The sequence below is a fragment of the Zonotrichia albicollis genome, chromosome 1, assembly GCF_047830755.1.
Source record: "Zonotrichia albicollis isolate bZonAlb1 chromosome 1, bZonAlb1.hap1, whole genome shotgun sequence".
In the NCBI taxonomy this organism is placed as follows: domain Eukaryota; kingdom Metazoa; phylum Chordata; class Aves; order Passeriformes; family Passerellidae; genus Zonotrichia; species Zonotrichia albicollis.
The window spans coordinates 20,524,181-20,542,219 of record NC_133819.1 but is presented as its reverse complement, the minus strand read 5'-3'; the positions used below and the strand labels follow the sequence as shown (position 1 = coordinate 20,542,219).

Below are 18,039 nucleotides of genomic sequence, written 5' to 3'. Positions count from 1 at the left end.
TACAGACCCCAGAGGGACACCACTTGTTACTGGTTTCCATTTGGATTCTGAGCCATTGGCTGTAGCTCTTTAGATGAGCCATCCAGCAAATTCCTTATCCATCTAGTAGTCCCTCAATCAAATCCATACTTCTCCACTTTAGAGAAATGAGAAATGTATTTTTAATGCTATGAACAATTTGTTCTGTCTAAACTTCCATTTTCAATTTAAAGATTTGGTCAAAACATGGATTGTTTTTTAAATGACTGTGAGAAAATTACTGTTGAAATTAGTGCTCAAGGGAGCAAACTGGTGCTGATACAGAAGATAGTTATTAATTGATGTGTTTTAATTGCAAACTGATAAATATGGCTGCTAAATTTATGTGAAGATCAGTTTTTCATTATACAGATACCTCGGCAGTACTAGGATTTCCTGTCATGCTCAGTTCTCAGTTCTCCCAACCACAAATTGTTTGTCCAGGAGAAGTAATAGAGCATGTTAATGTGTTGATGCAAAACCAGGTCTGAGATTCCAATTCTTTCCAGTCAACTACCTCTCCTTTGAAGTTTGCCATGCTTGAAGTGCTGCCCATTGCTGTGGTGTCAAAGGCAGCTACAAACTGCATCTTGGAAAGATGCCATCAGTAGAAGCAGAAACAAATGATACATATTGCACAATGATTTTCTGTGAACTATGCAGAAACACACTTAAATTTAAAAAAAAGTCAGCAGGCATCCAGCTGCTCTTCGTAGCCTTATACTGAGGGCAGAGATAGACAATTGATTAGTACTGACTATGAATAATGCTCAGCAGGGCCATACATAAGTATGATACTTCTAAGTGCTTTTCAGAGCTAGAGGAATACATTTGAACTGATTTTTTTTCAAAACCTTAACATTAGCTAACTGACTTAACATTGGCAAAAGAACTGAAATTGATCAGTCTGAAAAACGCACAAGATACGCTGTTAAAAAGATGGTGCTTGCAATGATTGCATTTTAATGTATTTTGATAAATGAGAAGAGGTTTTTAGATTGTGAAACTCAAACTTGTAATTTTATGGAAGAGAAAATACACGCTGGGAAACTTTATCTTTCATTTTAGAAAACTGATTTTTGGTTTTGTGACCTTTTCTGCAACTTTATTCATTTAATATTTTATAGTTCCAAAAAACACAAGTTTCATGTTTTTATCAATGGTAGTAGAGTAATTTTGTTTTCTGTTGTAATAAAATTCTGCCGATCTAAATATGTCAAAACTCAAAAACTAAACCGATGTAGGATGACCAGTTTATCAGGTTTAGCATAACCACCTTAACTTGAATGTTAAAAATTGTTAAAACTTGTACTAGGAAAAAAGAGAAGGCTTAGCAAGAGTTCAGCTCTCGAGTTTTGAGGAGTGTTTTCTCTTGCTGTGGACTTCCAGTGTCTCTCTGTGTCTCTGTTACCCAGGTCTGACTCGCACACTGAGTTCCGCTCTCTGGTTTGGCCTCAACAGTTTGAATTTCAACAGTGGATGGCAATGGGTTGGTGGTGCTCCTTTCCGGTACTTAAACTGGGTTCCAGGTAAGGTTAAATGCTTTGCTACCCTGTTCAAAAGGCAAACATTTGGTCATTGTGTAACAAATATCTTTTCTAGCGCTCTATTCTCCTGCAATTATTGGACTTGTTTTGATGCTGAAAGATTCTGTGTGAGTAATGGCCCTTTTGCTAGGGATATGGCCCAGGCTTAATTTATTATTCATAAGGGAAATGGTAGGCTAAAAATCCATAGGAAAGTTTTAAGTCATTTGTTGACACTTCATTTGCTTATTTTCCTGATTTATTTTATTTTTGAATGCAGAAGAAACCAAGTGCTGTAGAAGTCTTAATTTGTGAAATTAGGATGATCAATGGTGAGGTGGTTATGTTTGTTTTCCCCTTTTCTTCAAATTCCTTTCCAGTTTGTTTTTGTTCAATTTTTTTTTTTTAAATTTGCTTCAAGAATAGCTTTTCATTTTCGTTTGGGATTAACGTACCCTCAACAGTAACACATATCAAGCTGAACATTTGAGGCTAGACTATTTTGACAGAAGCCCAGCTACTCCACAGGTGTGGCTGCAGTGTTGAGCTCTGGTGCCATCATCAGAAAGTTTCTGTGCCATCTGTGCATGTGGTGAAGGGCTGCATCTCTGGTTGACTATTCAGAGTGCCTATGTAATAGCATTTTTTTGCAGGACCCTTGCCTTGTTCCTTTGCACTGGCTATTCAGGGATCTTTTGGAGACTAATTTAAAGTAGGTATCTGAAGCTCTGCAGTGTAAATGCTCTTTATCTTCACTGAGCATTTAATCATCAGTAACTAAAAGAGCATGCTCCAGTATACCACCCAGGGCCTTCCTTGGGTAGATAAGGCCAAAAGCACGTTTTAGGTGGACAAACTTCTTGAGCAGGCAAGCTCTGAAGAGTGAATTGAACTACTTTACAAATAGCTCTCCAGTGGAGTGAGCACACAGGCAAAGAGATTAACTGCAAGTGGCTGTGGAGGTATTTACAGGTCTGTCATCTGAGTGCACTGATGAGCATGTAAGGAGGATTGGGGGAAACAGAGTTGTGAGATGGAGCCAAAGCAGCAAGAGGGGCTGTTCATGGTTGTTAAAACTGCAGACAACTCTCAGCTGTACTGTAAAGAATGAAATAGTTAAGATGGGGTTTGATGTAACAGAAATGGACTCCATTTACCCTTAACTCCTTACATTCCTTAATTTCATTCACAGGTAATACTCTACTCTTATGTCCATATAACATATTTTATATTTGTGCTATCTCCTTCATGACTTTATGTTGGCTCTGCCTCCCTGTCTCATCCCCATTACACTGAATACTTAAGAACATTTTCTTAAGTATTTTCACTAACACATTTTAAGGGAATTTGTGGAAACTTCAGATTTTTCCATCGCACTAGCCCTAAAGTAATAGAAAAAAAATCGAACTGTCATCAGTGTTTAAACAAAACTAATTTTGCTTAGACATTTTGGGGATCTAGCTGCCAATAGCTGTACTTTGTGCAATAAAACAATTTAAAATTGTATTTTTGAAGTAAGGATATTCTTTCTCCGGTGAAAAGAAGATAGAACATGACTGCAAATATAAGACTATATTTAATCTAAAGTAATAAAATCATAATGATATAAGAAAATTTCAGTGAAAAATCTTGGACTTTAAAAGTATTGTTGTATTGTGTTTGTTCTGTGTAGCACCAATGCTTGTTATGCAGAATAGCAACGTATGGTCAAAAATTAAAGAAGAAACAAGCTAAGTTTAATAGCAATATGTCAGATCTTGAAAAGTTCACCTGGTTTATTGCTGAAATTTATTCTGTTCTACAGTTTCTACCTTTCTTCTAGGTGTTTTTGTTATTAATGATAACCAACTATAACAAAAATATATCAATATCCTGATATTGTCATGTTGTTTAGACAAATGAAGTTCACTTCAGCAAAATAATTAGTTATTATTTTTCTTATACTGAGTACAGAATTTGACTAGCTTATGGAATTTTTATTTTTTTTTTAACCTGAAGACTGTCCTCTGGAGCTTAGACATTCTCTATTTAGAAAAAGAAAAATCCCAAAGAAAATAAACACATACATTGTAACACCTTCTACCAGGACTTTGAACATTTAAGGGGCTGTTAAATTATGAATTTGCAACTTGTGGCTGCTGTGGAAAAATTTTCTCTTAAGGGAATGAACCTTCCCCTTCAGGCTAAAGGACTGCCATGTACCACAGTTGTCTGTGTGTTAATGCATTTTATGGTTGAAGTATGGACCAGAAGGGAATGTGAGAGTTGGGAGGATAACCATGTCGTGCTTATACTCTGTTGTTGATGAGAATTGTGGTGATAGTTTTTTGTTTTGTTTGTTTGTTTTGTTTTTAAGGCCATCCTTCTCCAGAACCTGGGAAAATCTGTGGTGCATTGAATCCTGGCAAAGGTGCTAAGTGGGAGAACTGGGAATGTGATAAGAAACTTGGCTATATTTGTAAACGAGGAAATGCCACTTTAGAATCTTTCATTATTCCTGGAGGTAGGTTTGGTAATAAACCCTCAACAAATTCTTTGTGACCAATGTTTTGTACCTGTAACTTGAATAGATGTTATTGCATGTGGCAAAACCGAACTAAGGACTCTGTAGACTGTGGTTTGACCAAGATTCCCTCTAAAAGTAAACAGTGTGTACTTCCTTTTACTTCTGGTCTCCCTATTTCCTATTTCAATCGTCTTGAGAGATCCACAATTTTGCAATCTTGAACTCTTTTCCAAAACCAAGCAGAACTGATTCTGATGATGATAAAAAATGAATTCAATGTTTTTAAAATGATGTAATTGTCTGAAAACTCATGTACACAATGAAACTAATCCACTTCTTCCTGTAATTTTCACTACTTATGAGTTAGTGCAAGTCAGTAGTGGAGTAAGAAGACTGTTTTTAAATTCTTTCGAATTAGGTATTTTTAATGTATCTACATGTCTTATAAATACAGAGAACTTTATATAGAAATATAAAAATATTCATTTGTATACATATAAAAGCATATACAATTCTTTAAGAAATTATTTAAAATATGTATTTATATACACTTTTTCAGAAAAATGTAACGCTGAAACTTACCTCACATACTTAAGAAAGACAGAAGAGTGATAGGACTTATTTTGACCTCTTTCCTCGTTTTCTCTCTGTGTACTATAAATATCTTTAACTTACTCCTTTGTTTCACCACTCCTTCTTTCTGTTCTTTCCAAGTTCCTTTCTTTTTCCAGGTCATATCTGTATGTCTTAAATCCACTGATAGTATTTTGTATAGGTTTTGGAAGCAGAAGGCTGAACTGGAATTAGATTTCTGGTTCATTTATTAATAAGCATCACTACTTGCAAAAAAGATGCTTTGGAAAATCAGTGTTTGATATTTGGCTTAAAGAACAGTTAATATTTTTTAATTTTTTTTTTGCTTTTGCCAATATGGAATCAGTCCTGTTAAAAACACTTAGGACAGAGAATTCTGCCTCATTTTTTTGCTTTGTTGCAAAGAGAAAAAACCACAAGAATTAGCTGGTGTCTCACTAATTAGATATTGAAATACATATTAATTCATTAATTCAATTGATGATTTGGTATTGAATTCAAGTACATTCATTGCTTTAGCAGAGAAAGACTTCAATGCATGCTAAAATTGTTTCCTAATTTAAGATGTAAAGTTTCATTAGTATTTGTATACAGGTGATACCCAAATAGTTTCATTTATAGAGGTTGTTTTAGGTTGTTTAGCTGGCTACCGCTCAGCTTTTCAGGTTTCATACATCAGTTCTGAAACACTGATGCCTATAAATATAATAGAAGTTAAAGACTGGCTGCTATATTATTTATATTTATATTCAGGGGTTTTGTTTTGGAGGGAGATGTGTGTCTAATGGTCATTACTCTCTTTTGCATTCAGCTTTTGTTCCTAACCCCTGCCTCCACCCTCCAGTTTACCACCAATTTGAAGGAAGAGAAAAACGTTTTCAATTAAACAGAAATTGCTGAGTAAACACTGTGACAGATAAACCAGAGATTGGCAGTTGTTCAATTAATAAAATATTTTCCAAAATGTCCCATGGGGGGAAGTAATAAAAGGAGTAAATATGGAATCATGCAAGGTGTTAGATGCCCTCAGCTTCTAAAGGTGTAAAGGAAAACTCATGGCAGATTATATTTTCCTGAGTTAAGAAATAAATTAATTGCAAATTCATACATGCACTTAGTTGTTCACCTGACATTAAACACAAAGAAAAGCCTTTGAAATTTTAACCCTGGAAGTTATAATTATCTCTAACAAGGCAGTATGAGGGACAGAGGAACGTTTTACAACAGAATGTAATCATGCTTGTGTTCAAAACAAAGTCGGGAAAAATCTTTACAAAATATTTGTTTTCATTACAGATGGATTTTCATAAAGCAAACACCTGCAGGATTGTTTTGGTTTTGTTTTTTTGCTTCTTGTAATAAAATTTTTTTTCCAGCAGGGGGCCACATCATGTTGTGCATCAAAGTATCTTCGGGCTACAGAGCATTTGTTCTGTAACCCAGCAAATTATATTAATAGAAATGTATTTATTTCAAATTCAGAATGCTGAAAGGAAAGGCTGTCTATTTATCAATCACTCCACAAAGTGACTGCCAACATAGATTTCATCCCAAGCCAACAACACTTTTGTGGTGATCCTAAAGCACTGTTCACAAATGTTTCTTTAAATATTTGGTTAGAAGAAATAAATGCTCCTACAGTTATTGCTGAGATGCTGTGCATCTGTCTTATCAGACCACATAGGATGGGTTTAAGAGATAAATCTGAATTTCAGAATCATGAGACTGACTTCAGCTAGTGCTTTCAGCCTTTTAGACATACATACTAGTCAAGCACTGTGAGAGTTCTCAGACTTCAGAAAGTCAAGCTTACAAGAAAGTCAGCTTCACAAGAGTATTTGCTCTATATTTGAGGAATAACTATTGTACAGTTGCAGGCCAATACATTTATCAGCTTGATATTTGGAATAATATTGTTTGAATGTTAATGTAATATTATCTTTTACCTTTTGTTCATGACAATTTGCATTGCTTCTTTTGTTTAAGTGAAATGATGTCCAGGGAGCAGTGCTTGTTTCCATTAGGATGAAAAAGAGAACTGGATGGCTTTGAGTTGTCTAGTAGTCTCTTTAAAAGTAGAATGGGGAAGTACAGAGTTAATTTTTGCTGAGTAGCTGAAATGAAGAACTGAAGAGTTTCTTGTACTAAGAAATCCCCAGCAATGTAATTCAATAAGACTTACACCAAAGAAACTAGACCACCAACATTTTTTTTCTTTTTTGTGGCCTGCAACAAGTTCCCTCTTGTTACTGGATCTACAAACAAAAGTTTTGCTGTCCTGCCATAGCTGCTTTAGTGTTTAGTGAGTGATATTGTCACAGTCTGCATCCAACTGAAAAAGAGATGCTCATGGACTCACTGAGACATAAATACCTTTGTGACTCTCTCTGGCTATGTCTGAACTGCTGATTTCTGTTCTATGCAGTGTTTGTGGTTTGCAGGAGGGTATGTTGAGTGTTCTCTGATTTATGGCAAAGCAAAGCTCAATGCATATGCTCAGAGCTGAGACCCGATATAAAATGGATTAGGCAGCTGTCTGAAGCATCAGACAAATTTCTACAACAGCATTTGTCACCTCTGTGCTCGCTCGTTTCCCCCAACATCACCACATATATTCAGTTTGTTTTCCTGGGGTTCCCCCACCCTCTATTTCACCCTTTCCTCTCCTTTGGCAGACTTGAGAAGTTTCTGACCAAGCATTTCCCCTTGTTCTGGGGAATAAAGTAGTTTTACTCGAACTTTGTGAGAACATGCTGGCACGTTTTAGTTGCAGGTCTGAAAGAGCAGGTACTGTTTATAGCAGAAATGTGTGTTTGTGTGTTATGACACTAAGTACCTATTAATCATCAGTATCATCCAGCTGAAACAGGACATGTGCCTGCAACAAGGGCTTGATGGGTCATGAGTTTGGGTGCCTATTTAAACATTTCTACAGGGTACATCACACTGTTAAACAAACACATTGCTCCTTCCTCTCATATATAAAATTTTATTTTTTTGCCAGCAGAATTTCTGAAAACCTGCTGTCCTTGTTCTACTCTATATATAGATGTTTTCTAAACCCATCTGCTGATTATAAAGAGCTGCAAGAATCATAATTTGTTTCTACAACAGCAGTACTCTGTTTGTTACATGTTCAGGTAGCACTCCTTCTGAGGCTGAACTGTTTGCTGAACAGTAATATATTTGTTGGCAATACCCTGGTGCTCTTCTACTGAGCTTCTGAAAGCAAGTTTTAAGCATAAATTGTTTACCTTGACAACATAATTTTCTCAGTTAAGCTTCTGAAAAGGATTCCTAAACACAGTAGTCTTATTTGGATTCTTTTAGGATTATGTATAATCAGGTATTTCTTTCAGTAGTCTAGCAGATGGGCTAATCCATAAAGTGCCTAAGTTTTTTTAAAAAATAATTACTCTCATAAATATGTATTGTAAAGGTTCTTAACAGATACCATGGCAGGTAAAGAGAGGTGCTGACATCAGTGTAGAAAAAATATAAAGCACCATTCTGCAGACCTTATATTTTAGTATGCATATACACCTGTGTATAAAAGACAAAACTGTCTTTGATTGTCTTTTCTCAAATTGCAAGCACTTGTTTGCAACTGTAGTATTCTTTAAGTGTGTAAGTTTCAACTTTCAAATATTCATGCAGATTTTTATCACTGTATATATTTTTCAAGTCTGCAGTTTTTGTGAAGAAAATATATAATTAAATATTTTTGTTAAATATTTTCTGATCTGATGTTTAGTCTTTAGTTGAGAACAGAATTCTGAAACTCTTCATGGCAATTTTTCTTTTCAGAGACTAATGTGCCGATTAGGTGTCCTCTCCAATGGATGTCGTATGCTGGTCACTGTTACATAATTCATAGGGACCCCAAAATATGGAAAGATGCCTTAACATCTTGCAGGAAAGAGGATGGAGATCTGGCAAGCATCCATAATGTTGAAGAATACAGCTTTGTTATTTCTCAACTTGGGTACCGTGAGTATTTTTTCACAATAACATGTATCTATATATACTGAGTAAAGAAGGTGTTTTGAATATGTGTTACTTGTTAATAAAATGAGGAGACTGTTTAAAAATACTAATTGTTCTGATCACGGGGTGCAGAAGGAGTTAAATTTCATATTTAAAAAATCAGAGGATAGGATATACACAGAATAGGATATAATAATATCCTATAATTGTCCTGACCACAGAGTACAAAAGGACTTCAGTTTTAAACTAAAAAATCAGAGAAAACAAGAACACAGAATAGGAGCACAAAACCAAACAGGCTTTACTACCACAAAAAGCTGTGGTCAGTGATGCAAATTGCATTATCTTCAAACTCCTGTTTCTTAGGGTCTGCTTCTCCTTCCTTTCTCCTTCTATATAGGTTAAAGCAATTTAAAACTTTTTCATAAGATAAAAGGATTTTACAATCAATGTTCAAAAATAAATAGGGGGGAAGTGAGGTCTGCTGGTGCAAGACAGTTTGGGAAGATCTGTGTCCTTATTAACACTGCCACGTCCTTAATCTTTCAAGTCATGCTGGTTGTTTTTCTCCTGAGACACAAATCCATCTGTCCCAGTATATGAATTCAGCTATGTCCCATATCAAATACAGTATTTATGTGCTTGGTTTGTGAGCACATATTTGAGCTGTTGCAAGGCAAGTTAGTCTGTTAGGTATAGGATGTGCTCATTAGGAGAATTCAACCATGCTGACTCTGAGCCAATTTCATGGTTGCTATTGCTTTGCATGAACCTGCATGAAGGAACACTTAACTGCGTTTTGATGGAAGAAGCAGGTTCACACCTACATGTGCTTCTTGGCAGTGACTGACCCTATGTGTGCTTTCAGTGCCAGGTAAAGATGAGTTTTATCCTTCACTCAAAGTGTAGCCATGTGCTTTGAGCTGCAGCATAGCAGCAGTCCTGGAGTGGAAATCCCAAAACAGCTGATATGCTTTACTTTTGTATCCTAGCTACCCTCACGGCAACTTGTGCTTGTCTTCACATTCCTGAAAGAGTGACTTGGTCTCTCATGAAACTTTTACTCTTTTAAAAGATATTCTTAGGAAAGATGGGACCTCTTGATGAGACATCAGGTCATTTTACAGAAGTTAGATTCTAAAGAAAACTAGTTGTATTTTCACCTTACATATAAAAGTAGGTTATTTCATAGTTTGATACCTCCTCCAAAGATCTTTCCTGAACTGACTGCTATTCTGTTTATGTAAAACTGAGTGTTTTTGAAAGGCAAATAATCATGAAGGAAACCAGGCTTCTCACAAATGACACACTAGCAGCAACAGACTATTTTGAAAGCGTTCTTTTCAGAGGACTAAAATTGGAACTACTAAAGAAGCCTTTTACGACAATTTATGACTGTGTCAGATTACCCTTGTTCACCACTGAGAGGAGAACACCATGTATTGCAATGCCTAGAAAAATCTTGTCTGCATCAGAGCACTGCTGTAGAGAAAGAACAAAAGTCTATCTTTGTGCCAAACAATTCACAGTCCCATGATAAAACAAAGGAAGAAGGGGTACAGTGAGGTGAATATTGTCATGGTAGCTGAGCTTTTGTTGGCATCACCCACAAAGGAGAACTTTAGAGAGGAACATGAAGAATAAAGAAGTGCATTCTGGATGTTTACACGGAAGTCCAGCATGTGACATGGCACAAGTGTGGCCCAGAGCATGACTGAGAATGGGAAGCAGCTTTACAAACTGCTGGAAAAAAACCCTCTCTTGGTATTTAGTCATACAGCTGTAGAGATGATTGCAAAAAAGAAGCGAGGAAAAAGATGTTATGTAGGAAGAGACTCTATAGATTTACATGGCTTATTTAGATGGCTTTGATGTAGTTATTTTGTTGAAGAATGTTGTTTATTGCTCATATTACATGGTGTGAGCCCACCACTGTAGGAGCCCTGAGCATGGACAATGCCTCTGCTGTGCTAAATGCTCAGTAAACACAGACAGAAAGATTTTAAGAGGTAACTGAACAAAAATAAATTAAAGATCATGGATGGCAGTGAGCAAGGAGGGAATGGGAGCATGATGGGAAGTAGAATTGGATCAGCTTTCAATGTGTTAGCAGAAGTGTTTCAACAAGGGTACTGAAATGTAATTTTGGGAGACTTCTGAACATAAAATGCAGTCTGCAAGAAAGGGTAAAGGTTTGTGTTTGAAAATAGAGCCTGAGAATTTGAAGTCTTAGGGGTGGAGAAATGGTAAGAAATTATGGATGAGCTATGAGGGCTGATCACACTTAGGTGTAATAAAGGCAAGAGAGGCAAAGGAGGGAAGGAGAAAGGGCAGAGAACTGACTCTGTCATTCAAGTGACTGGCTGGGAGGGTGATATTTGCAGTATTTCAGTTGGCCAGAATGGGAAACCTCTCAGAAACAGATAGTGTGAAGTAAATTCCTTGTCCAATCATGCAGTTTCCTTCAAGCCAAAAGCCAACAGCTAACTCCTTTAACTTCAAAGTGAAAAGAAATCCAACAACCACATTAATTTCTCTTTACTCTGAAATGAAATAAAATATAGGAACACATATAATGGAAAAACGTGCAAGTACTCTGGTTTTCAGCTCTAAAAGACATCACTGGGTGTTTTAGCATTAGAAAATAGGACATTTCTTTCTTCACTATACTAAAAGTAGGAGGAAAAGGGGAGCTAGTATCTTATTTAGGTGTTTATTCATATTTTGTTAAAATAGTTTTGAATCAGAAAAAAACATGAACCTTATTGTGTTACAAAATAATTCAGAAAAGGGAGTATTTTGATTGTTTTCTGTGAAGTTGAACACCCTTATTTTATTGCCACTTTGGTGACTGGCCTGTCCTGATGACTGGAGTGGATATGTGAGAATCAGTCTGACCTCTATGAGGCTGAGAACCCTAATTTCCTGGCTGCCTTTTCAACTTCCTGAGAATAATTTTTTTTCTTTTCCACAAAGAAGAGATTTCACATTATGTGGCAGGATTGTTAATTGTATGTTCCAGAGCCATCTGATGAGCTGTGGATTGGGTTGAATGACCTCAAGGTTCAGATGTATTTTGAATGGAGTGATGGAACACCTGTCACCTACACTAGGTGGCTTCGTGGAGAACCCACCCATGCAAACAACAGGCAAGAGGACTGTGTTGTTATGAAGGGAAAGGTAAAGTCACATAGCTATTGAATAAATTGTCTTAAGATTTCCTTTATATCTTGAGTTTTTTCTATGCAAGAGTAAATAAAAAACAATTTTAAAAATGGGGATATTACTGCTTGAAGAAGCCGATTTTGGAGTCAGAAATTAATTTTTTTTTGAGGAAGGATCTCTGAGTTTTCCAGAAAATTTCACCGTTGTCCCTGAGAAGCAGAAAAGTAGTGGCAACTGGCCCCTCAAGATCCATAGCTCTGGATTTCAGTTTGTGAATGTGGACTTTTAAAAGAATCTTATAATTACACCAGGAAGCAAACATGTAAATGTGTTTCTTCAGAAAGCTAAAAAGACACTTCGGATATGTTTGGCTTTTTTTATGTTTTGACTGAATAAGGGATTCACCTTAAAAATTGCACTAACAAATTTTTATAGTTGCTAGAGAGAAGTGATCTCTTCAGAGGAAAATAAAAATCTTAATTTTATTTTTCTAGGCAAAGTTATAAATCTTGGATCTAGGTGGTTTAATTGCTATGCTGTAGCTACACTGCACATGAAGAGCTGTGAGAAAAGCAGTAAGGTATTTGGCAGTAGCATTAGTGAAAGCCTTTCCTGAAGTGACTCTATACCTACAATTTAAAGGCTGCTTTGAAAGGGCTGTCTGCTGGAATCTAGCAATGATCAGTGACCTAGGAGTATTATAGGAACAGAGATAATACTGGGCATAAAAGTCAGTCTGTGTTGATGCTGTATTTTTCCTTTTTATGAGTTAAAAATATTAAACTTACCACCTCCTTTAGAGTTTGCCTATTTTATCAGGAGGGAAAAAGCATGTACACATACCAAAGGTATTTCTTATTTTGCAAAATTAACAATGCATAACTATAAGTTGACCTTCTCAGTTTGCTGATATTTACCTACCTAATAATATTAATGCTTCCATTGCTGATATTTTTGGGTTGATCAGTCCTTGGTGGAAGCCATGTGAATCTATGACTTATTTTTATGGAACAAAGCCTTGCCCTGTCTGTAACATCACTTTTTTCAAGGAGGTGTTTGGGTTTACTTAATGAGAAAGTAAGAGAACAGAGATATAGTCACAAAAGGCAACTCATAAGACATGGTAAGAAGTAGCTAGAAATTACTGCATGAATTTCCCACTGAAAACACAGTTATGTGTTTTCAGCAGCAAGTGATCTTCTTGCAACTAGACACCTATCACAGCATAGGTTGCAGCACATGCCACAGTTGAGATGGCCACAATACACAGGGTATCACATACAATATCAGAGGGCTTCAACCCACAGAGTAACACCACACCTTATCTGGAGGCTCCAGGCATCTGCCCATACAGAGTAACATCCTACCACATCAGAAGGCTTTAAGCATCTGCTCTTCTTGTTCTTTAGCTGTTTTATACCCCTTGTGTTCATGCAATGCACCTGGGTACCCTCTGTTCCCTTTGGTGGTTGGTCAGTGCCCCTGGGCACTCCATGGCCATTGCTGTCAGTGCTGCTCACCTGCTGCTCACAGCTGTGCCCACTGGGGATGGGGCTCAGTGCCCTGGGCACTCCCTGTGCCATTGCTGTCAGTGCTGCTCACAGCTGTGCCCACTGGGGATGGGGCTCAGTGCCCTGGGCACTCCATGGCCATTGCTGTCAGTGCTGCTCACAGCTGTGCCCACTGGGGATGGGGCTCCACTGCAGCCCCACTCCCAATTCCCACAAACTCTGTGCCTACAGAGACCCACAGCTTCAGGGCAGGTTCTCCTGTGTTGAGGAAGTCTGAAGGTTTTGCAAAGCTAATTTCTCCCAGACTGAGAAGGTCAGAGATTTGAGTGATAATTTGAAGGGTCTGCCAACCTTATGAGAAAGACATGGTAGGGAATGATGTGACAGCCACCAATGGACTTTCCTTGCAGTAAGCACAGGACAGACACAAGCACCAGGTGACACCCAAGGCTTTGTTATTGTAAGCAGAAGTGTTGAGCTTTGGGAGAGTTTTTGCTGGAAGCAGGGTTTTTGAGTGTCTTGAGAACTTGGGATATTGTGGCACAAGTGTCTGTGTGTTAACATGATGATTATTTTACATTTTTGGTGGGAAGGGGGGTTTGAAAGAATAAAACAAATGAAAAAAGAAATTGCCATAAACTGCTATGAAATTACAGTTGTAAAGGTGTAGTCTTCAAGGTACAGGTGAATGATGCATAAGTTTCCCTTTGTCTCCTAATATCTTAGTTTATCTGTTCAGACAAAATGTACATAAAATGTTTTGGGAACATGGTGTCACGTTCCTTACCTTCAGTACAACTCCCACTGAATGTCATTGTTTCTTCTGAGAATCTGCAGTATGAGGAATAAAAATAATAATTCTAACTTTGACAAAGAACTTTTCGCATCTTCAAAATTTTGTGTAAGTGTTAACTAAGGAATGCAGTCTTCTGGTGTTGTTTTTTTGCTGTTAGAGCTGAATTTCTCTGGGGATTGCTGATATATCCCTTTCCTCCAACATAATTATTAAATAAGCAGTCTTTGTAAAGATGGTATATTGCAGTCATTCTCAAGGGATTGGTTTTCAGAAGGGCAGATAATCAAAGAAAGTGTAAGTCAATGATAAATCATCTCCAAAAGAAGTGAGATAGGATGTTGCAATTAAGTATTGAACTTAAGTGAAGGATTTTCTCCATTGAAAGCTAGCAAAAAATTATTAAATACTTAGAAGCATAAAGCAACTTTTTTTGAAGATTAAAGCCCAGTTAACTGAGGTTCTGTTTGTATGTTCAGGATGGATTTTGGGCAGACCATTCTTGCGAAAAGAAAATTGGCTACATCTGTAAAAGGAAACCAATGTCAGATGCTCCTACAGAAGAGGAAAATATTGACATGGGCTGCCAGAGAGTAAGTGAAGAAAAGCTGTCTGATCTGAATAGGCTGCTAAGAATGATAAAGAAGAGAAACTGTCACCTAGGTGGCAGAAAAAACATGAAAAAAGGTTCTGTTTCATCATAATCAGAAGAGTTTGCCTTCTCATTTCTATGGCAGAATGACTAAATATGACTAAATCTAATCTATGACTGTCATTTGGCTCTTAATACTCACTTTCTTTTTGCAGAACTTAAACAAAATCTCAAACCTGTTGTCCCTGCAGTAGATAATTTTTCCTTGATTGGCATTCAAGCTTCCCTAAAGAGTTTGCCTGTGCCATCAGCTGCACTTCAACTCTGGCTACATTTTCCTACATAATTGTCCATAGCAGGAAGGGTGTCCCTGTCTAAATACTCAGGGCTTTGCTGTGGTCTCTGGCAGTGCTCTCTACTTTGAATAACTTATTACCACTAAATAAAATGAATCTATTGTGGTTCTTCTGAATTGTCAGCAGATCTATTTTTTACTTGCTTGCTTTCTAATGACAAAACACCCAGTAATTACAAAAAAACTACTGAAATTTATTATGTCATAGGAAATCTTATTGAGCATTTGTTTTCCTTGAAGAAATCGCCTTTTCTTCCAAATCTGCTTTACACAACTTCAGAAAAAGTCTTCGATGATTATTCTCAGTATTTTTTAAGAGTACCTGGAATCCTTACAAGTGTTGGAGGAAATAAATACTTATGAATGTTACCATTGCCTACAGAACATAGTGCATGCTTGTAGAAAAAAATGTCTCTCAAAAGTGTGAAATTAAAAACCATCAGAATAAATTTTTTGTGAACTGTGGCTGATCATAGCAACCTTCTCTGAGAACATGTTTCTGAGTAAATGATATTTGAATGACAAAACTTTAGGAGGGAGTTTTAATGTTAGCTAAGAATTAACAAACTTGTTTGAGGTGTCATTCCCTTTCTGAAAGTTCCAGCTGAAGTTTGCTTTTCAAAACTGTCCTTGTGATTTCATAATGCCTATGTGCTGGTTATAATCCTGTTCTGAGCACAAAAGGTGCACAGCAAAACCTCTCATCCCTTTGTGAGTGGAATTCATTGATTGAAAATTAATTAGATATGAAAAATTTTTTTACAAAACAGAATTCTAAAAAACTTTGATCTGGCCTGCTTCCACTCTGACTTTTTCAGTTACATTGTTCCTTTGACTAGTGGTTAGGTAATCCTGGTATAAATCAGTTTTCTGTTTTGTTGGTTCCCTTTCCCTTTCCTTTTCCCCTTCCCTTTGTGATCACTTCATCTTTATTTTGACAGGGCTGGAAAAGACATGGTTTTTATTGTTACTTCATTGGAAACACATTTTTAACATTTCCTCAAGCAAATCAAACCTGTGGAAGGCATCAGGCCTTTTTAGCAACAGTTGAAGACAGGTATGTGAACGTCTAATTGTCTGAAGGAGTCACATGGGGATTCAACTTCTAGCATCTGCACCTGCATATCAGAATAAAGATTCTGATTGGGCAAGCATCTAGCTTTAGAGGACAGCTATATGTCAATACAGAACTTCTCACAGCTTTTACATGTAAATTCAAATCCAGGAATCTGGTTTATACAGAAAGCAGGTCATGGCTGTGAAATCAGTATTGATATAGATGGTTTTGTCAAATCAAAAGTAGAACTATATCTTCTTAATTGTGGTGGCTTACTTGAATAAGGAGTACAGAATCCAATTTTGAGCATTAAATGAAGAGATATGGCTCTGAATTCCTTACAGAAGTTAGTACAAATGAGCAAGAGGATATAATTTTCAACTGTCTGGTATTTGAATTGAGGTACTTTCTAAAAATTAAGTGAGAAACCGAATGATGTAAAGCGCTTGATACCAGAAAATCTGTCGCAATGCAGCCAGGGTTCAGTGAGTGCAGAATTTCTGGAGAAGTGGTGCACATTAGTCTATGTGAAATATAGGAAAAATAACAAGTTTAAGAAACAAAATATTTTTATTGCAGATGACTTGTTGCTTTACACAATCTCTTATTTGTTTCTGTATAATCAAAATGGGTATATTCTACTGTGAAAGCCCCAGCTGTCACAAATGGTAGCTCTATAAACACAGCACTGCAGCTGCCATAAAAATGTTTTAACATTAATGTGGCCTTCTGACTACACCTTGTTAGGAGGAGACTTCTTTTATTTGCTCTGATTGCTTAAGAGCTCTTTGTTTAACCACCCTAGTGAACTATGACAGGCTTTACCTCTACATAGGTTTCTTTGCTAAATATAACTTGTCTTGCCCAATCATTGGATCTAATTTACAGTGTTCCTTAGTTTTATGATTTAGTATCATACTACTTTAGCCTCTACTTTTTGTAACTTCAGTAACGCTGATTCCTTTTTCCGTTTTGGATTTGTCTGAAACAAGAAGTAATAAAATACAAGAGTGCTAGAAACTCACAGAATAAATGGTATAAAACATGAGGCATGTCAGGTTTCTTCTTTACCATCAATTTCCTGTCAGTCCAAGATTACGCCATCTTATTCACTGAGACATCTGTGAAAAAGCAAAATACTCTGATATCAAAGCTCACAAAATATCTATTATTTAATGGTTTTGTTATATTCTTTGCTAAAGAAAATCCTTTCAAGCTTTGCTTTCAAGAAGGTGCAGCTCCAATTCTGAGATAATAACAAACCTTTTGCAACTTTTAAAAAAGAAATTTAACAGTATTAATTTATTGATGGATTTCTTTTTAACAGATATGAACAAGCCTATCTGACCAGCCTGGTTGGGCTGAAAACAGAAAGATACTTTTGGATTGGACTTTCAGATGTAGAAGAAAAGGGAACTTTCAAGTGGTCTAATGGTGAATCTGTCTTATTTACACACTGGAATTCTGAAATGCCTGGTAGGTATGACTCTGTGCTCTTTAATTGGTCCAAGGCCCACAATAAATCACTTGAAGATTTTTCCTTCCTTAGCTCTCTCTTGATGACATAATGGCCAATGGCTTTCAAATATATCAGGCTGCTCTCCCCAAGATTCCAGTGTGGCTGGAAAGTTTCTGCCTAGTTCTGAAATGAGTTTTTAGTATAAGTTTGGGAAGAAACTTTTCATTGAGATCAAGTTCCTTATTTGCAACTGTTCTGGGGAAGTCTGTGCCTGCATTGCTGTGGAGGAGCAATCTCTGCAGGCCCAGTGACCCTCCCTGCAAGTCCTGCCTGTTCGGCCATATCTCATTTCACACTTGTTCACTGCACGTTCTGAGTGTGTGGGATATCAGCATGCATCAAGCATCCCTGAGCCCTAGAGAAAATGGGATTGTAAGGCCAAAGAGGGCCAAAATATAACAATGGGAAGTAATTTA

At 36.8% G+C, this 18,039-nt stretch overlaps 1 protein-coding gene across 1 annotated transcript in view; it reads left to right on the top strand.

Moving 5' to 3' along the window:
* The window catches only part of LOC102061532 (mannose receptor C-type 1), a 53,078-nt gene that overhangs the window by 11,875 nt on the left and 23,164 nt on the right, over positions 1-18,039 (top strand). Inside the window, exons 5-11 of the mRNA XM_005480297.4 lie at positions 1,434-1,547; positions 3,901-4,047; positions 8,452-8,634; positions 11,654-11,811; positions 14,580-14,693; positions 15,989-16,104; positions 17,432-17,580. Coding sequence (XP_005480354.2) covers positions 1,434-1,547; positions 3,901-4,047; positions 8,452-8,634; positions 11,654-11,811; positions 14,580-14,693; positions 15,989-16,104; positions 17,432-17,580 — 981 coding nt within the window. The remainder of the gene's footprint in view (positions 1-1,433; positions 1,548-3,900; positions 4,048-8,451; positions 8,635-11,653; positions 11,812-14,579; positions 14,694-15,988; positions 16,105-17,431; positions 17,581-18,039) is intronic.